The 22,896-nt window shown below is 38.6% G+C and overlaps 1 protein-coding gene across 1 annotated transcript; it reads right to left on the reverse strand.

Annotated features, from left to right (window-relative positions):
- Positions 1-11,652: 11,652 nt before the first annotated feature.
- Positions 11,653-20,918, reverse strand: LOC118767022. The gene is made up of 6 exons (XM_036510928.1): positions 20,801-20,918; positions 19,568-19,632; positions 16,904-16,955; positions 14,482-14,556; positions 12,364-12,814; positions 11,653-11,740 (listed from the first exon to the last, which is right to left on the reverse strand). The coding sequence occupies exons 1-6, from the start codon at positions 20,916-20,918 to the stop codon at positions 11,653-11,655; spliced, it is 849 nt and encodes a 282-aa protein (XP_036366821.1).
- Positions 20,919-22,896: the final 1,978 nt, after the last annotated feature.

The raw sequence follows: 22,896 nt of genomic DNA on the forward strand, positions 1-22,896 counted from the left end.
AAAGGAGTAAGCAATCTTGTGCAGTCTCTGTAGGGTCTATAGGTAGCATTACAAACGTGATATATCACATGATTTGCTTGAGTGTGCGTGCGTGCGTGTGCGTTCGTGCGTGTGCGTGCGTGCGTGTGCGTGTGAGAAGCGGGAAGAGAGGGGGCGACACAAAGAGAAAATGAGAGGAATAAAAAGAGAAGAAGAGAAAGACAAAATGAGAAAGAGTGAACAGAAGTATAGTTTATACTAACCGTCATATACAAGGTTTGAATAAGGAGGACAACTTGTTCTGCCCCACCGGGTATACAATGATCCGGGACCGGGTTCTGTGAAATTAAAATGAAATAATTTAGTTTAAAAGAAAGAATTCTTGAATCCTATACAAAGGAAGTTGTTGGCTTGGAAGGAATTGATAGAGAGGAGAGAAATTTAGAATTTAAGAGAAAAAGAATGAGTGAATGAATAAAAATCAGAATGAAAGAAGTAAATGATTCGCTAAGAATAAATTTTAAACGAAGAAAATTAGTCGTTTGTCTATTGAGCCTGTTGTTGACGTTGATGTCAACGAATTGAGAGATTAATCTCAGAATATCAGAATGTGTATTTGGCTCCCTTATGAACGGATGTTTGTTTTGTAGTTGAACTTGGATGTGAGTATATATATATATATATATATGTATATATTTACACTTTTTTTCATTTACTCTTTTATTTGTTTCAGTCATTTGACTGCGGCCATGCTGGAGCACCGCCTTTAGTCGAGCAAATCGACCCCGGGACTTATTCTTTGTAAGCCCAGTACTTATTCTATCGGTCTCTTTTGCCGAACCGCTAAGTGACGGGGACGTAAACACACCAGCATCGGTTGTCAAGCAATGCTAGGGGGACAAACACAGACACACAAACATACACACATACATATACATATATATACATATTAATACGACAGGCTTCTTTCAGTTTCCGTCTACCAAATCCACTCACAAGGCATTGGTCGGCCCGGGGCTATAGTAAAAACACTTGCCCAAGGTGCCACGCAGTGGGACTGAACCCGGAACCATGTGGTTGGTTAGCAAGCTACTTACCACACAGCCACTCCTGCGCCTATATATATATACATATATATATATATATATATATATATATATATATATATATATATATATATATATATATAATATATATATATATATATATATATATATATATATATATACATATATATATACATTTATATATATTTGTGACAATAAAAATGATGAAGTTCTTTTATAGATATGTTGGCAATATTATGAATTCTTGGCACCTGATTGGCCATTTACGAATATCAGCTTGGTGTTTGGCGCGAAGAGAGTCCGTTTCCTTCCAGAAGACTAGTATGGCCACCCCAATTATGTGTGTGGGGCGACTCCACCCAATCAATACTTCTTGCGGTTATCAGCGCAAAAGTGTGCACGGAAGTCTCCTTGTAAGACAAATGACTTTACCCCAAATATATCCAAAGCTGCAATGACTTTGTTAAGGAAGCATTTGTATTTGCCCTCGCTATTGGGTGCATTTACTTCCAGCAGCTACACCACTCCTTCATTCTGCTTGAGCTTCAGGAGGTGTCCCTTAATACGCAGTGGGATTCACTTCATAATCCAATCCGAAAGCCAGGGATTGTGAGCATCCCACTTCCGCCTGTGCTGACATAGTTGGCACAAAACCTGCACGGTAGAGTTTCCAACCTACTTCCAAGTGTACGCCTCCGAAATAATGAAGATTTCTTGAGGAGACACCGATTATATATAACAGGCAGCGTTTTGTATCGTCCGGTTTTGACAGTCTAATTCTCAATTATGAACGGTTGATCCCTTCTGGACCTGCTACGTGGTTTGGAAGACGCATATTTTGTATTCCATCCCAATGCATCTCAGATTGAGTTGGGTGGAGACTGCAATATATTTTCCGAATCGTCTCCTCCACTCAAGATCCGGACGCAACTGCTTTTATCCCACTCGATGGATGATGCGGTATGGCTATTCCTTCGAGCCCTTAGCGTACTGTACGTATATGCAGCAAAATGCGAATACAAATTGATTCAGCGGCATAATTAGACAGTTAAAACGACCGCCATGTGTTTAAATACAAATCCTTCCTAAACAAATTCACCTCAGCTTTAGATATATTTGTGGTAAAGTCATTTGTCCTGCAAGGAGACTTCAGTGCACACCTTGGCACTGGTAACCGCGAGAAGGATTGATTGGAAGGAATGTCGTCAGTGAACTTAATGGAGAGGTCATAGTAGACTTCTGTGCAGGACACACACTCTCCTCTCTATGGTATAGATATTATTTGAAGACAGGGATATTTATAAGGGTGTCTGGTATAGAAATACTTGGTGACAGAGGTTTGTGATAGATTTCGGTCATCTTTCACTCTTTGCTGAACGTTCGGGTAAAAGGAGGGGTGAAGTTGTCAACTCGTCACTACCTAAATGTCTAAAAACCTGAAAATTCCTACAGTCTGCCGAACACTGGAAATTGGTAAGTCTAGTGCGACCTACAGAATACAATCGGAAGCCGCAGTGGATGCTGGGATCAGAAACGAAAATGTGGAGACTTTTGCATCCAAATTGAGAGTGACCCGCCTGTTTGAAGTTGGACCTCGAAATGGGTTCGTGATTGTATTATTTTTCGGCAGGTTCTTCTTCGGTTGAACGCTTATTTGAGCTAAATTCACTTAAAAGTGGTAAAACTGCTGGTGAAATGTACGTCCGGCTTGATATTTTAGAAACCTTAAATACAGATGTTATTCTCTGAGTGACCCATGTCAGCTAGGTGGATTGGACCTCTGGAAAAATCACCAAGGCAATGGTAATATGGGGAGATAATCACAATTTATTTCAAACAGAGACCAAAGAGTGTGTTCTAATTATCAAAAAGTCTACACTAGATGTAAGGAAATGATACGTAGGGAAATTGTCGTGCCCAAGATTACTGTCCTGGACGCAGTACACCCGACCAGAGATTCGTTCAAAACAGATCTGTAAACCACGAAAAAGCACACGTTCACGTACCCTGGGGCATGTTGCGTATGGTTTACCAGAAAGGTGAGTTCAATGGGAAAATACTGGTTGCCATAAAGTACTTATATGGATGTTCAAATGTTTGTATTTATGTAAAAGTCGAAAGTTTTCAACGTGAAGGTTTCACTTAGTTGAAGTGTGCATTGTTAGTGCCCCTTCTCACATTCTTTTTTGTGACCTGGTTGAATATGCGCAGCCATTGAGGTAGAGGTATCCCAATTCATCTCTACGTGATCGGTCGACTTTTATTTGTAGACGACATGCTGCTACCTGATTCGTCTGATGGTCACCAACAACGTGCACTGAATTGGTTGGCTGCCGAGTACCCAAAGGCAGAATTGTCAAATACGCACTGTGTAGGGAAGTGGAACATCATTATTTCGGGTCTCTATTGACGAACGATTGGAAGCACAAGAGTGGACAGAATGCTGAATTGTAGATATAAACGCAGTGAAGCGCCAGCTCGGGCATTTGATTCTCAGATGAAGAGGGCTTGGTAGAATTCTCGACGTATCGTTGCATATATACTCATATACACACAATAAATGGCATAGTATATTAAAGTAACATTATATTTAAGAAATTATTGCAAAGTAGAATATATTTTGAAATAAATTCAGGCAAATGTCTTAGTATATGCTATGGTGGACATATGGATAGTATTGTGGCACTAATTCAAAGTTGGTGAAATAAGAAATCATTAGTTAATGAGTCACGGGTAAAAGACTTTAGCAATAAAATTAGTTCTTACTTGGTGTGTCATCAGGTTTATCGTCGAGAGATTTCTTTGAGATGAAACGGTTCTGTGAAAAAATAGAAATAGCATCATATATATAGAATTTCAGAGTATTTATTATCGTTTAGAACTTAAAACAATGCAATAGATGACAACATATTCGGACAGGTATCATTGACAACACTACCATCTCAACCCCTTAGGAATCTTCTAGAAGGCGCTTCAATCCAGTCAAACGATTTTCTGAACGATATCAGACAATACAACTTTGCATTTCAAATGACATCTTTTGGTGAATCTAAGAAGATAGATAAACAGGAATTTACGCCGACGTCAAAGTTCAAGGGCAAGTCTATCCCCTCAATGGTTCCCTGGTACCCGCGAATGAACAACGACAGTTCCTCCAAATGTACTCTATGAGTGATGTAGGACAACAAACCTGACATGAGGTGTCAAAATTTCCGATGATGGGTCGGGTTACACACAGCGCACACTGCTGCAAAGGAGAGTATATCCACTGACAGCTTTTCGGTGCGTTCAAAAATCACACAAACCCCAGCTCCAATTTAGCATGACAGGTTAGGGCCTGAAACACTCCAAACGGACGCATAGCATGTTGCTTAGTCGAATTAGCCCAGCATTTACTCTACAAATGTTTTGTTGTCAATGTTGCACTTTCCCATATCACCTGTTTCAAAATGACTGGAATATATTATATACCAACTTTGCCATTTTAATCCCCTGCAATGCCGGGTATGTCTGCTAGTACACACACACACACACACACACACACACACACACACACACACACACACATATATATATACACACACATATTTCTACATATATATATATATATATATATATATTTATATTTATATAGACACACACACATGTATATATATAGTTAAATTTAATCCAAATAAGAAAGCACAAAGAAACACAACAACGCACGGACGTGGAACAAAGATAGTATTATTGGACGCTCAGGAAAGAAGGAAAGAAGAAGGGATTAACGTTTCGGGTGGAGCTCTTCGTCGGAAACATACGAGAAGGAAAGATCCTGAGAAGGGAAGACAGAGGAAAAAAGATCGCCAACTGTACACACGCGGCCACATTTTGAATGACCGTAAGGAAATGGGTGAAGAAAAGTTCTTTCAAAGACAGGAGAGTGGTAGAGGAGGAGGAATGTGTGTGCAAGTGTGGATATGTGCGGACGCGGAGGTCTGCGTGTGCGTGTGTGTATCTCTGTGTATGTGTGCAAAGTTCACACGTGTGTGTGTGTGTGTGTGTGTGCGTGCGTGTGTGTGTGTATGTGTGTGTTGTTGTGGCTGTTAATCTTTGCGTGGTGTAGGGCTAGTAGTGTTAAGGTCAATGAAGAAGGAATTGGGCGTGGCTCCTTTTGTCTCTACCCCAGGTCAAGTAGTAGGTACTGCTACTTTGAAGTATGTGTGTGTGTGCGCGTATGTATATGTATCATGTGTGTGTTTTGTTTGTATTGTGTGTGTGTGTACGTATGTGTGTGTGTCAGTGTGTGTATGCGTAGAGTCTGTGTGTGTGGTGAATAACTGTGCTTTAATTAGAGTATGTGTGCGTGTGTGCTTGTACGTGCTTATGTGTGTATACATGTATGTATAATTGTGTGCGTGTATGTATAATTGTGTGCCGTGTGTATGGGATGTATGTGTGGGTTCATTTGTGTGTGTGTGTGTGTGTGTATGTATGTGCGTGCGTGTTTCTGTTGTGCATGTACGCGTGCGTTTGTATGTGTGTGTGTAAGCGTATATGGGTGTATATACGTGTATCCGTGGGGTTGTGAGATTTGGGTATGGGAATTAATATGCGTGTGTGCGTGCGTATGTGTGCGCATCCTTTTGCGTGCGTGTGTGTGTGTGTGTCTGTATGTATATACGTATGTGTATGTGTGTGTATGCGTGTAGGCATAAAATGTGTGTATGTATATGTATCGGCGTATATGTGAATTTGTGCATGCGTGTGCGTGCGTGTGCTTGTGTGCGTGTGTGCGCTTAAGTGCGTGTATGTGCGTGTGTGTCTGTGCCCATTTGTGTATAAGTGCGTGCGTATCAGTATGAGTATTGTTTGTTGGAGGTAGATGAGGGCATCTGTGCTGGTGTGTGTGTATGCACGTGAGTATGTGTGTGTGTTGTGTGCGTATGATACGTATATATATCTCCGTGACCACCGTGACCGACCAGGCTATCAGTTGTTGCTATACATCGCTGGTCACAATGCGCTTCGCATTGTTTTAGCCTTCAAATGACGCCACCCCGCGGGCTAGGCGAGCAGGCCAACAGAAGAAAGGGAGAAAGTTGTAGCGAAAGAGTACAGCAGAGATCAACACAACCCACTCCCTGAGCCTCGTGGAGCATTAAACACTCACAACGCCCAGTCTGGGAATCGAAACCGCGATCCTACAACCGTGACTCCGCTGCACTAACCACTGGGCCACAGCGCTTCCACAAACACACACACACACACACACACACACCACACAAACACGCACACACACAAACACACACACAAACACACACACATATACAAACACACAAACACACACACACAAACACACACACACACACACACACACACACACACACATATATATATACATATATATATATACACATCAATGTATACGTATGCACGTATACTTAAGCATACACACCATAAATATCACAAATAGACGTATCTACTTATACGCATACACACACACAAACGCACACATATATGTGAGTGGACATACACTGTATAGTGTGGTTGTTCGTGTACAATTGAGCACGTGTGTCTGTGTGCGTGCGTATGTGTGTGTGTTTGTGTTTATTTGTGCGTGTGTTTGTCCGTGTGTCTGTGTGTATGTATTTACATTCGTTCTTACATATTGTCATATATAAAAACCAACGTGAATTACAGTCAAACGTTACGAAATTCACCGATCTACATTGGCACTCGCACGTTTTATTTTAAGTTGGAAAGAAAAGATTTAAAAAAACTCGCCTCACTTCCGTTCCTGATGGAGAGAAATAGATAAATGTGTGTAAATATGTACGTATTCCTATGTGTGCGTGTGTGTTAGTTTGCATGTGTCTGTTCCTGTTCCTGTGTTTAACTGTACATCTAGATATAATACTTATCACTAATATTAATAGGGCTAAAAGTTGCAGCGACAGGGCATGGCCATGCTAGAACCCCACCATTAGATTTTTTTCATTACGCACTTATTTCCCTCTCCAGGATTATGTCTGGTGAAAGAGCGATCGGACAGGAGTACAATTACACCCTTCTTTGTGTTTCCTTGGGATGTGTGTATATGTATATATACATACATATATATACATATACATATACATATATATATATATATATATATATATATATATATATATATATATATATATATATATATATATATATATATATAGATAGATAGATAGATAGATAGATAGATAGATAGATAGATAGATAGATAGATAGATAGATAGATAGATATGTAGACAAATAGATTGATTGATAGATATGTATGTACATACATACGTAACTATATATGTGTGTATGTATATATGATATGTATATATATATATATAGATGTATGTGTGTATGTGTGTGTGTGTGTGTCTGTGTGTGTATAGCACACATAGTGTGTATGTATCTATGTTTTATGTGTGTCTGTTATTGTTGCACCACTATCGATTCTCAACTGATGTCGGAGTGTTTACGTCCCTGTTATTTAGCGGTTCGGCTAGAGATACCGAGAGAATGAGCAATAGGCTTACAAAGAATAATTCCTGAAACGATTCGTCCTACTAAACGCAGTGCTCTAGCATGGCCGCAGTCAAATGACTGAAACGGGTAAAAGAATATATTTATATACAAACACACACACAGACACACACACACACACACACACACATATATATATATATATAGATAAATAGAGAGAGAGAGAGAGAGATAGGCAGAGAGATACAGTGATAGATACACACACGCATATATTTGTTTGTATATATATATCTATATATGTTCACGCACTAATATATTCATATATATGTATATTTATATATACATATATATGTATATTATATATACAAATATGCGTATATGTATATATATGTATGCTTAGGTCTGTGCGCCTGTGTGTTCGTGTGTGATTACGTGTGTGATCTTATGTGTGTGTGTGTGCTCCATAGGAACATATGTAAGTGATTCATGCATACATCCTTACATCCATCCATCCATCGGTACGTACATACATCCACATATTAATACATACATACGTAAATGCATACATACATACATGCATATATAAATACATAAAGACATACATATATTAACACAAAATCCATGACTTACCGTTTTCGATTTCTCTTCCATTTTTCCTATTCTTGAATCTTGATGAAGAATCACGATCGTCAGAACGAGAAGAACCCCAAAAGCTATGAGAGAAGAAATGGAATAACGCTGCGAAATATTCCTGGAGAGTTGTGCGAAATCCATTCTGGTGACAGTTGTCGGTCGTACGTGATACTTCGTGTGGCTTCAACAAAAGATCGAGATGCGAGGTTTAAGCTGAAGACCTGTAACTGAATTCCACGTATTTATTGAGCGCACAACAACCCAGCTCTGGCAAAGATCTTATCGTAAATTTATGAACCAATGCGATTGGTGGAACTGTAAAAGTGGGCGTGAACTTGTCTGACAGGTTTAATTATTGGAAAGAGATGGTTTGATATTGTCACACAAGAATTTGCAAAATATTTTGATGAATGAGAGACACGTGTAAAGTGAAATGATTCCTGTTTCTGGATATATTATGATATATTTATTTACTAATGTTGTTATTTAATTTTCTTTGTTATTCTTTGGAAACTGTTTTAATATTCAGTGTGGGAAGTATTTCGTTCAACCGAAGAATACACAGATACAAAGACACACACACACATTCACACACACTGACACACACACACTGACACACACACACACACAAGCACACACTGACACAAACACCAACACACACACACACACACACACTGACACACAGACACACACACACGCACACACACTAACACACACACACACACTGACATACACACACACCAACACACACACCCACACACACCAACACACACTGACACACACACTGACAAACACACACAGATACATTGTCTTACACACACACACATACTCACGCACAAAAATACACATTGACACACACACACTGACGCACACATATATACGCTGACACACACGCGCACACACACTGACACACACACACACACATACACTGGCACACACACACACACACACTGACACACACACTCCCACACACACACATACACTGACACACACACACACATACTCACACACTCACAAATTGTTTTAATATCCAGTGTGGGAAGTATTTCGTTCAACCCACACAGTAATCGCAAGACTTAATCTAATGAAGTCCGCTGTTCGGATTGGATTCTTCACAACAAGCGTTAATCGGATTGGAAAAGTTTTATCTGAATATCAAAATCAAAACCTTCCAATTCCCACCCACTCATACATACATATATACATACATACATGCACACATACATACATACACACATACATACACACATACATACATACTCACATACATACACACATACTTACATATATACATACATACATACATACATACATACATGCATACATACATACATGCATGCATACATACATACATACATATATGCATACATACATGCACACATACATACAGGCATACATAGAAACATACATACATACATACACACATACATATATACATACATACATTCATACATACATTCATACATACATACATACATACATACATACTTGTATGCATATATTTATACATACACGTACGTATGTATACATGTATACGTAAATGTATTTTTGAATGTAAGCAAGTATATATCGATAGACACATATACACATATATACACATATACATACATACATACATAATTACATCCATACATACATGCATACATATTACATTCATCATCCATCCATACATACATACATACTTGGTGGCTGCCCCCTCGTTATCGAGTATTGGCATTGCACGAAGCTTAATCAATGTTGTTACAATGGCTGTGCATGAAGATTTTTTTCATAGTGAGTAAAGGCTGTGCACTGAGTCAATCCCAGTCACTAAGCAACAGCAGGCATAATCCGAAAAGAAGAACAAGTCAACATTATCGGTAACCACTGAGCCGCAGGTTTTATATCGGAGTTATCCCGGTTACCTGAGTTACCTTCTCCTAGAAGGATGCCCTAACAAAGGCTAGGAGTCCTTCACTCCCAACGGTTTAACCGCGCGATCGGGTATTCAGTCCGATTATTTCTATGTCCCCGCGCATGATACAGTCTTAAGACATATATTGGATGGCCGTTGATTCTGAAGAGTTCCTCCGCTTTTTGACGGGTTTTGTTTTTCATCCCGCTGGGTGTCCAATAAACTCCCTCCTCACCAAGCAAGCTTGGTGGGGTTCCGGTTTAGTCGCCGACGACCCGACAATGCAACAGGTTGTACTGGGTTACATGTTACCAGTAGCACTCGAAAGTGACCTGACATACATACATGCTTACATACATACATACATGCATACATACATACATACATGCATACATACATGTATGCATACATACATTCATACATACATACATAGATTCATGCATACATTATACATACATACATACATGCATACATACCTACATACATACATACAGACATACATGCATGCATACATACATTCATACATACATACATACATACATACATACATACATACATACATACATACATACACACATACATACAAAAATATCCTGTTCATGTTGTTGAAATTCCAATGAAAGATACTTGGAACTAAGTTAGAAGCCGTCTCTCTTTCTGTTGGCCAGAAATATTCTATTAAAACCGAATAATGACATTCATACATATTTTTAGCTAGTCATTATCACTAGCTTTGAATACTTTTCTTCTTGTTTTATAAATCATATCAAAACATACTGGTACAGTGTCTCCCATGTGAAACTCAATTCGCAAGTGCACCTTCCGTATGGACTGCATATGTACGACGGAATTCCATATTTATGATAAAATTTTCTTTGATGAAGCATATTAGACCCCTCAGATATAGTTTGACCAAATTTAATATATTGAGACCCCCTTCGGTCATGAATGACCATGGGATTGCACCTAGAATGTTACCCTCCTAGACACAAGTCCGGGCAAGGTTGTTTATGGAAGACCAGCAGTCGCCCATGCACACTGGCCTCCCCTCTCCACGCCACCAGTGTTATCCAAGGGAAAGACAAAGGTCGATACAGCTTGGCACCAGTGACGTCGCAACTCATTTCTACAGCTGAGTGAACTGGAGCAACGTGAAATAAAGTGTCTTGCTCAAGAACACAAATATATGTATATATATATATGTATGTGTGTAAGGTGTGTGTGTGTCTGTGTGTGTTTGTGTGTGTGTAACACTCTCGGTTTGGCCCTCGAAATAAGGTTAATTTGAAATAAGCTACAAAATAAATCTTACAGCCATGTCAGATTTCAACAAAGTCCCATAATTTTTCCTATTGTAATGGCGGGTTGTATATGCAGCTGCGCATGCTCTGTACAGCTTAAACACCTGGCGGTCGTTTTAACTGTCTAATTATGCCGCTGAATCAAAAGATGAATTTGAAGATCTACCAGCGTCCGTATTCTCTGCAATTGTTTACAATTTACAACCATGAAAATATTTGTAATCTAGAGAAGCGAATGCAGATTTACCCATTAGACTAATAATAGTGGGATAGTAAACATTAATAATCTTTAATCTTTATTGCAGCTTGATGTTGTAAACCGAACACTTCGTTTATCTGACAAATATTCGACACACTCCAACATACTGTCATGAATCCTATTGGATATAACGTGACGGTCACAACATCTCAGCCTTCTTACACACAGCATCCGTGCTTGCCCTGACTATATTTGCTCTCTTTACTCTCACTTTTATGGGTGTTGTATTCGTTTCGCATGAAATGTATTCAGCTTCTAGGATTCATCCTTTCTTCGAGTCTGGTATGTTTACGTAGGGTGAGGATTAGAGTTTCTAAGGCTGTGCATGAAAAGCTGATATAATTCTATGGTGGTACTTTATTTGGGGTTTGTTGAATCATGAGACAGAAGACAAAATACTGTTAAACAAAATAACATTTTATTTCAACGATAAGTTTGATAAACTGAAATCTTACAAAATGTTTACTAGAATCATTTCGACAGATTTAGATTTTTCTTGTTTTTGAGGATATTTCTGGCATTCTACGTCGCCTCTTTTGCATTGTTTGAATATCTTCTGTAAACTAGTACAACAGTTTATTGTAACGATAGACATACTTTAAAGAAAATATTAGGTAACACAATTGAAACTTTTACGTTATTTCTTGTTATTCACAGACATATTTTCATATGGAACCGAATTTAATTTCTGTTCAATATTTACTGCAAACAACGCAGGTTAATTCTTGACCATTGACATACGGTGGACATGGCAACGAACCACAACCAGCCTGAACGAAATATAAAACAGCTCCATCTTCGTTTCTGTAACCTGCTGGATCAGCTTCTGGTGCATAATCCACACACACATATTCACGTCTGCCTTTATGACTATGACGCTCGGTCATCAAATATCCTGAATACTCAGCTGTCCAACCATCGTAACACTGTGTCCTGGCTGGTAACATCATAACAACAGAAGGTTGTCGTGTCAAACAGACAGCGCACGGAACGTTGTGATCATGAAGTGATTTAGCGTTGGCAAAAGAAAAGAGTTTATTAGATGGGTATAAAACTATTGCATATTCACTGCCATAAATGTAACCAGTTTTTTCATCTTCTGTCGTATAATTGGCCCAAATGGGATCGTTGGGTAGACACAAGAGATTACTTCCGCCACCAGTATGGGTATAATGTTGTCCACTAGCCACACCTAGAATTGGTAAGAATAAATTAAGTAAAAAAGATATTAAGCAAAATTATATATGAAATAACGGAAACATTCATAACAGTTTTACCCTTAAAAGAAGTCATGTTTAGTCACGTGTGAACGAATTGTGGTGTATATGTTAGTGTTTATATGAGTGTAAGCTGTGTGTTGGTGTATGAATGTGTGCTTGTGTTCGCAGCTGTGCGTTTCTCTTCTCTTTATCTATATATATTTTTTTTTTGTGTGTGTGTGTGTGTGTGTGTGTGTGTGTGTGTGTGTGTGTGCGTATGTATACTGCTAGGGTTTTGTGGCTGTGATGTGTATTGCATGGGATAGATGTTCGTGTGTGGATGTCAATAAACGGAGAAAGGAAAGGGATTTTGTAACGCATGTGGTTGTGATTTCCCGAAATGGAAAAGATGTCGTTCACGTTTGAACGGGAAAATTGTTGGTGATGGGAATTGCATGTGGTTTGAGTAGAACAATACGAGAGACGGTGAGATGCAGAGAACTGGTGGGTAAGAGGGGATGAAATACTGTTTAGCCGACCATACGGGTGTGTCTGGCTATATCCATCGGTTTGTCTGGGACGAGTCAGGCCTACTACGAGACGGGCCTACCACATACTATAATATTATGATCACACAGATTTTATTTCATGCAAAGCACGAACTGAGGTGGGGTGAATTTTGAAGCTCATTGATGGCGTAGTGCTTAAGAAGAATGGACAGCAGAGTGGGCAACCGATAAACGATATGTGTAGGGTTTAGAGGGAGCAGATTCACAAAGGATGCGAGGTTGGTTGGAGAAGATGTGGGAAGCAGTAGCTTTGGATTGGAAGTGTCGGCGTTACCTTACAAAGATATACTGGACAATTAATGAGGGGAGGTGTTGCATGAAAAGAGATAGGTTTAAGGGGTAGGACGATTTCGGTGAGGTGGAGAAGAATAGAAGTGCAATATGTACTCAGTTGGGTTCTCTAAGTGATACTTAGTCCCTCCATATTATTCTTAATAAATACAGCCCTTAATTAGCTTTGTCCATTAGTTACAGTGTGTGGTTTGTTCAGTCCACATTGTACGTTCTGCGTTCATTTCATTAACTATTTACAGTCACTGTCATCAATTTTAATTAGACCTTGCTCAAATTAGACTATAACAACAATCAACAGGCACTGTAGTTAATGTTAGTCAAGCTGCCATTCTTCACCTGTGGTCACACTTGTACAATACCACCATCCGTAGCCAGTACAATTTATCACCAATTAGCAGGCTTGGTATTTGATATCTACACTCCATACCAGTCAGCCAGGAGTTCTTGATCGCTATACTGGACTCCAGTCTAGTCCCTATCTATAATTTCAAGTACAGATATCTATATTCTGTGGTCAGACAACATCCTTTTCACCTGGTCAACTCTAGGCAACATTTAAAATTCTGATTTGACCAAATACCTACAAAGGAGTAAGCAGTCTTGTATAGTGTCTATAGGGTCTGTAGGTATCGTTTCAAACGTGATATGTCATCAGATGATCGGCTTGAGTGTGTGTGCGTGTGCGTGAGAGAAACGGCGACAGAGGGGGCGACACGAAGAGAAAATGAGAGGAATAAAAAGAGAAGAAAAGAAAGATAAAATGAGAAAGAGAGGAGAGAAATACAGAGTATACTAACCGTCATATACAAGGCTTGAATTAGTAGGACAAGTAGTTCTGCCCCACCGGGTATACAATGATCCGGGACCGGGTTCTGTGAAATTAAAATGAAATAAAGTAATCAGGCCATCATAGCTACAATATGCAATAAAGCGAATCAGGCCATCATAGCTACAATATGCAAAGGGCTCGAAGGAATAGCCATACCGCGTCATTCATCGAGTCGGATAACAGCATTTGCGTCCGGATCTTGGAAGGAGGAGTCCATTTAGGAAATATATTGCCGTCTCCACCCAACTCAATGTGGGATGCATGGGAAGGGAATACAAAATATGCGTGTTCAGGAACCCCGAAGCAGGGCCAGAAGGGATCAACAGTTCATAATGAAGAATTAGACTGTGAAAACCGGAGGAGATAAAACGCTATATCGGTGTCTCCTCAAGAAAGGTTCGTTAATTCGGAGGCGTACACTTGGAAGTAGGTTGGAAACTCCACCGTGCAGGTGTGCCACCAACTATGTCTGCACTGTCGGAAGTGGTATGCTCACATTCAATGGCTTTCAGATTGGATTATGAAGTGAATCCCACTAGGTATTAAGGGATACCTCCTGAAGCTCAAGCAGAATGAAGGAGTGGTGTAGCTGCTGGAAGTAAATGCACCCAATAGCGAGGGAAAATACAAATGCTTCCTCAACAAATTCACTGCAGCTTTGGATATATTTGGGGTAAAGTCATTTGTCTTACAAGGAGACTTCCGTGCACACTTTGACGCTGATAAACGCAAGAAGTATTGATTGGGTGGAATGGCGTCACACACCTTAATGGGGTGGCCATACTAGTCTTCTGGCAGGAAACGGACGCTGTATGATATAGATATCGTTTTAAGACAGGGTTGTTTATAAGGGTACTTGGAATAGAAATGCTTAGTGACAGAAATTCTTGATAGATGTTGTTGTCGTCTCAGTCATCTTTGAGTCTGTGCTGGAGGTTCGGGTAAAAGGAGTGGAGGGAGTTGTCAACTGACCACTACCAAGGTGTCTGAAACCGGAAGATGCCTACAGTTGGGAGAACCTAGTAAATTGGTAAGTCCAGTGCGACCTACAGAATAAAGTTGAAAGCAGTAGTGGATGATGGAATAAGAAACAAAATTGTGGATAATATTGCATCCAAATTGAGAGAGACCCACATGAATAAACTTGGGCATCGAAATCGATTAGTGATTGTATTATTTTTGTCGAACTAAAGTCACTGAAAAGTGATAAAGCTGCTGGAGAGAAATACGTTCGTCTTGATAATTTAAAACCCTTAAATACTCAGGGTATTCCTTGAGTGACCCATGTATGCTAGGTGGAATGGGGCATCAGGGAAAACACGAGGGCAATGTCAATCCGGGGTAATAATCGCAGATTTTTTTAAGACAAAGTCTACACCACATGTCTAGAATAGTTACGTTGGGAAATTGTCGCGTCCAGGACTACTGTCCTGGATACAGTACACCCGACCAGAGATTCGTTCAAAGGCAGATCTTCGAGAAAACGTTGAAATATTTCCAAGGGGAATACGCTGTAGACCACGTGCCGTGGGGCATGTTCAGGATGGTTTACCAGGAAGGTGAGATTATTGGGCAAATACCTTTTACCGTAAAATACTCGTACGGATATCCAAATGTTTGTATTTGTGCAAAAGCCGAATGTTTTCAACATGGAGTTTGGACTTCAATATAAGAGCGCATTGTTAGTGCTTCTTCTCACATTTCTTATGATCTGGTTGAGCAAGGCTCAGCCATTTTAGAAGAAGTATCTCATTTCGTCTGTAAGGGATCGGTCGACTGCTATTTGCAGACGACATGCTGCTATCTGACTCATGTCATGTTCACTTTCGACATGCATTGAATGGGTTGGCTGCCGAGTGCTCCAAGGCAGGGATGACTAACACACACTCTGCAGGAAAGTGGAACATCGTTACTTCGGGAATCTATTCACGAGTGATTGGAAGCACAAGACTGAACAGATTGCTAGATTCTAGATATAAACGCATTGATGCGCTAGGTCGGGCATTCGATTCTCAGACGAACAATGGTTGGTACACTTATCGACGAAGCGCTGCACACACACACACACACACACACACACACACACTCATATACACACAATTAATGTCATAGTATAAAAGAGTAAAATTTTATAAAGGAAATTATTGTAAAGTAAAATGTATTTTAAAATAAATTTAGACTAGTGTCTTAGTATATATTACTGAAGAAATATGGATAGTGATGTAGATTCAATTCAACTTTGGTGAAATTATAAATCTTTAAGGAGACACGGGTGAATGACTTTAGCTAAACACTGTAGAACTGGAAGCTGGATACTTTATAATATTTAATCTCATTCCTGAACATTTCTTCAAAGTTATTGTCTTATACAATATAAAATTAGTTCTTACTTGGGGTGTCATCAGGTTTATCGTCGCAAGATTTCTTGGAGATGACACGGTTCTGTGGAAAAAGAGAGAGTATTTATTATCGTTTAGAACTGAAAAGAATGCAATATACGACAACATTTTCGGACAGCATTTTATGAAGATGTGGGTGACGTCGACATTGTCCATTCCACCAAATCTATTATATCGTGTTACGTCTTGGAGATTTGCTGCAACTGCATGCCTTTCTGTGAATCTGGTATTTCATTATTTCATGCTTGTATATGGCAAAGCATACACATTACATAAACAGCTAATATCCCTGTTCATTGTCAAGAGTAGACTAATTTTGCTATCTAAAATCGCTGGTAGTTTGAAGATTACTAGAAACGTAGACTTGCGCATTCTGCTGACGTACAAGAAAGCCCGACGCCAACCTTTTATGTACGGCGTTCTAATACGCAGTAGGACTTTTCCACTGCGTCCTTTGGAGAAACTGTCAAAGCAATAGGATGCAATATTTAGAAGTAGTTTGAATTGATGTAAAAGCTCTATTGCCTTGATATTGTTTAGTATAGTTATCCATCATGATCACTGAAGAGTCGGGTATTTCTAGCACTGGTGAATAATATTCCGGATTGAATCTCGAAGGTCAATATATCATTTGGCATTCAATGGAATATCACAAAAGTTTGTAAGAAAAATGTTTGGGAACATAGTGTAGGTTATAAATTGACTGCATACGAAAGGGATGAGAATTAGATATTTTGTACACGGGTGCTATATAAACTGGTTATTTACTCCTTAAATATAGTGTGTATATGTAGATGTATATATGTAAGTGTATAAAATTTTTTATATATATATATAATGTTTATACATATATATATACATATGTTTGTGTGTGCGTTTTTATATATAAGTGTGTTTCGCTCTTGCGACTCATGTTTGATCTTTGACTTCTGGCCGAAATCAGATCGCCATGTTGATTCGCTAGCTTTTGCACGCATATTTTTTTCTCTCCTTCTTTCTGTGTTTTTTTCCTCTGTGTATCTTTCTGTTGAAGAGCGTAGGCTCGAAACGTTAAAGACTTGTTTCATTTATATTTCCTGAGCACCATACTAATACAATTGTTTGTTTGTATTCCACCTGCCTTCGTCTTTTGTTTATTTCCGTAAACCTGCCTTCGTCTTTTGTCTATTTTCATAAAGCTTACCGTTATATATATATATATATATATATATATATGTATATATATATATATATATATATATATATATATATATATATATATATATATATATATATATATATATATATATATATATATATATATATATATATATATATATATATATATATATATATATATATATATATATATATATATATATATATATATATATATATATATATATGTATGTATACAGATATTTATATTGGGTTGCCGAGAAAGTTCGTGCCGATTTTTAAAGGAAAATAAAGGGCCAATAAATACTTGCCATTGCATTTTTAAACAACCAATTATGAAACATTTTGTTGCACTATGCTTCTCCATCTTTCCTTTAACTTGAAAATACCCCCTTTCCAGAATTGAGGTGGTTTCATGGCAAAGAATTCATCGAGGTATCTTTTTACGTCATTCAAGGAATTGAAATTTTTACCATTAACACTATTCTGCAGAGGCCTGAATATGTGGAAATCCGAAGGTGCAATATCTGGTGAATATGGAGGGATGGAGTAACACATGCCAGCCGAGCTGCAGCAATTTTTGTCTGGTTCCCAAAGCATCAAGTGCCGAAAATGAACTTTCTTATCTTGCCTTTTCAAGTGTTACAAAATTAACACAGGTTATAGGAACATAAACCTTCTTACACGAAAAGATAGCTTAAACTGCGTTCTTAATGGAGGTGGAGTTAAATTCTATTTTATGAACTCAACCATGTTCTAAAATAAGTCGAAATTTAAGCAACCATATATCAGCAATAAATTTCTGGACAACCGAATAGATTGACAGGTATTTCTATATCAATCTATCTATCTATCTATCTATCTATCTATCTATCTATCTATCTATCTATCTATCTATCTATCTATCTATCTATCTGTATGTCTGTCTGTCTGTCTGTCTGTCTTTCTATCTATCTATCTATCTATCTATCTATCTATCTATCTATCTATCTATCTATCTATCTATCTATCTGTATGCCTGTCTGTCTGTCTGTCTTTCTATCTATCTATCTATCTATCTATCTATCTATCTATCTATCTATCTATCTATCTATCTATCTAGGTATCTATCTCTATATATATCTATCTATCTATCCATCTATCTAATCTATCTATCTATCTATCTATCTATCTATCTAGGTATCTATCTATCTATCAATCTGTCTCTCTGTCTGTCTATCCGCAAATCTATCAATCCATACACACACACATATTTACACACACGCACACATACACAATACATACACACATATTTACACACACTCACACATACATAATACATACACACATATTTACACACACGCACACATACATAATACACACACGCACACACACATATTTACACACACGCACACATACATAATACATGCACGCCTATTTACACACAAGCACACATACATACCTAAATAAATACATGCATACAGACATACATATGTTAACACAAAATCCATGACTTACCGTTTTTGATGGGAGCACAATATTGACGGTCTCAGGACAACAAAGTTGATCAAGAAGGGAACAACCTTTAATAATTGAGAATTAAAGCGTCAAAATTGTTAGATATAATCTGCCTGTAAGATATAATCGGTGTCTCCTCTACAAAATTTCCTTTCTCCGATAGCGTACACATGGATATAGGCTTTGAACTCCACTAAGCAACTCTGGTGCCAACAATGTCTCTACAGGTAGGATTAGGATACTCTCAATCCCCAGCTTTCGGTTTGTATTATGGAGTGAAACCTACTAGGTGTGAGGGTTCACCTCTTGAAACTACGGCTGAATATGAAGGACCACTGTGGCTGCTGTAAGTATATGCAGCAAACAGCGTGGTGAAATACAAATCGATCCTAAGCAAATTCACCTCAGCTTTAGATATATTTGGGACAAAGTCATTTGTCCTGCAAGGAGACTTCAGTGCACACCTTGGCATTGATAACCATGAGAAGGATTGATTGGAAGGAATGTCGTCAGTGAAATTAATGGAGAGGTCATAGCAGCCTTCAGTGCAGGATACACACTCTCCTCTCTTCGGAATAGATATTATTTTAAGACAGGGATATTTATAAGGGTACCTTGTATAGAAATACTTGGTGACAGAGGTTTCTGATAGATTTCGGTCATCTTTCACTCATTGCTGAACGTTCGGGTAAAAGGAAAGGGTGGAGTTTTCAACTCGTTACTACCTAAATGTCTGAAACCCTGAAAATTCCACCAGTCTGCCGAACACTAGAAATTGTTAAGTCCAGTGCAACCTACAGAATACAATTGGAAGCCGCAGTGGATGCTGGGATCAGAATAAAAAATGTGGAGACTTTTGCATCCAAATTGAGAGTGACCATCCTGAATGAAGTTGGACATCGAAATGGATTCGTGATTGTATAATTTTTTTCGGCAGGTTCTTCTTCGGTTGAACGCTTATTTGAGCTAAACTGACTTAAAAGTGATAAAGCTGCTGGTGAAAAGCACGTCCGGCTTGATATTTTAGAAACTTTAAATACAGATTGTATTCTCTGAGTGACCCATGTATGCTATGTGGATGGGACCTCTGGAAAAAACACCAAGGCAATGGTAATATGGGGTGCCAATCACAATTTTCTCAAACAGAGACCAAAGATTGTGTTCTAATTATAGAAAAGTCTACACTAGATGTCAGGAAACGATAAGTAGGGAAAATGTCGTGCCCAAGATTACTGTCCGGGACGCAGTACACCCAACCAGAGAGTCGTTCAAAGACAGATCTTCCAGCAAACATTGAAATAATTCTAAGGTTTATACGCTGTAAACCACGGAATAATGTGCCCTGGGGCATGTTCCGGATTGTTTACCAGGAAGGTGAGTTTAATGGGCAAAAACTGGTTGCCATAATGTACTTATATGGATGTTCAAATGATTGTATTTATGTAAAAGTCGAAATTTTACGACGTGAAGGTTTCACTTAATTCAAGTGTGCATTGTTAGTGCCCCTTCTCACATTCTTTTTTGTGATCTGGTTGAATATGCGCAACCATTGTGGTAGAGGTTACCCAATTCATCTCTACGTGATCGGTCGTCTGTTATTTGTAGACGACATGCTGCTACCTGATTCGTCTGATGGTCACCAACAACATGCACTGAATGGGTTGGCTGCCGAGTACCCCAAGGCAGGATTGACAAATACGCAATTTGTAGGAAAGTGGAACATCATTAGTTCGGGTTTTTATTCACGAATGATTGGAAGCACAAGAGTGGACAGAATGCAGAATTGTAGATATAAACGCAGTGAAGCGCCAGCTCGGGCATTTGATTCTCAGATGAAGAGGTCTTGGCACAATTATCGACGTAGCACTGCATATATACTCATATACACAAAATAAATGGCATAATATATTAGAGTAATATTTTATTTAGGAAATTATTGTAAAGTAGAATATATTTTGAAATAAATTCAGGCAAGTGTCTTAGTATATATTATTGTGGACATGTGGATAGTAATGTGGAACTAATTCAAAGTTGGTGAAATTAAAAATCATTGGTTAAGGAGACACGGGTAAAAGACTTTAGCTATAAAATTAGTTCTTACTTGGTGTGTCATCAGGTTTATCGTCGAGAGATTTCTTGGAGATGAAACGGTTCTTTGAAAAAATAGAAATAGCATCATATAAATAGAACTTCAGGGTATTTATTATCGTTGAGAACTTAAAACAATACAATGGATGACAACATATTCGGGCAGGAATCATTGCCAACAATACCTTCTCAACCCCTTAGGAATCGCCTAGAAGGCGCTTCAATCCAGTCAAACGATTTTCTGAAGAATATCAGAGAATATAATTCTGCATTTCAAATGACATCGTATGGTGAATCTAAGAAGATAGATAAACATGAATTTACGCCGACGTCAAAGATCAAGGGCAAGTCTATCCCCTCATTGGTTCCCTGGTAACCGCGAATGAACAACCACAGTTCCTCCAACTTTGCTCTATGAGTGATGTAGGACGACAAACCTGACGTGTGGTGTCAAAATTTCCGATGATGGGCCGTGTTAGACACAGCGCACACTGCTGCAAAGGAGAATATATCCACTGACAGCATTTCGGTGCGTTCAAAAAATCACACAAACCCCACCTCCAATTTTGCATGACAGGTTAGGGCCTGAAACACTCCAAACGGACGCATAGCATGTTGCTTAGTCGAATTAGCCCAGCATTTACTCTACAAATGTTTTGTTGTCAATGTTGCACTTTCCCATATCACCTGTTTCAAAATGACTCGAATATATTATATACCAACTTTCCCGTTTTTATCCCCAGCAATGCCGGGTATGTCTGCTAGTACACACACACTCATATATACACACACATATATATATATACATATATATATATACACACATATATATATACATATATATATATACACATATTTATATATATAGTTAAATTTAATCCATACAAGAAAGCACAAAAAACAACGCGAGGACGTGGAACAAATATAGTATTATTGGACGAGGAAGGAAAGAAGGAGGGTTTAAGGTTTATGAGAATGAAAGATCCAGAGGAGGGAAGACAGAGGGAAAAAAATCGCCAACGGTACACACGCGGACACATTTTGAATGACGGAAGGAACTGGGTGAAGAACAGTTCTTTCAAAGACAGTAGAGTGGTAGTGGAGGAGGAATGTATGTGTAAGTATGGATAAGAGCGTGCGCGGTGGTCTGCGTGTGCGTCTGTGTGTCTGTGTGTATGTGTGCAATGATGACACGTGTGTGTGTGTGTGGTTGTGGCTGTTAATCTTTGCGTGTTGTAGTG

Source organism: Octopus sinensis, linkage group LG18 (assembly GCF_006345805.1).
Source record: "Octopus sinensis linkage group LG18, ASM634580v1, whole genome shotgun sequence".
Lineage (NCBI taxonomy): Eukaryota > Metazoa > Mollusca > Cephalopoda > Octopoda > Octopodidae > Octopus > Octopus sinensis.

What these genes read in the sequence shown, in the direction of transcription:
- LOC118767022 (XM_036510928.1), bottom strand. Translation starts at nt 20,918, where the DNA reads ATGCCCCAGGGCACATTATTCCGTGGTTTACAGCGTATAAACCTTAGA. An exon ending in TTGTGCTCCCATCAAAAACG is followed by an intron (nt 16,956 to 19,567) that starts GTAAGTCATGGA and finishes CTTTTTCCACAG; the next exon opens with AACCGTGTCATCTCCAAGAA. An exon ending in GGTTCGTTGCCATGTCCACC is followed by an intron (nt 11,741 to 12,363) that starts GTATGTCAATGG and finishes TATATCCAATAG; the next exon opens with GATTCATGACAGTATGTTGG.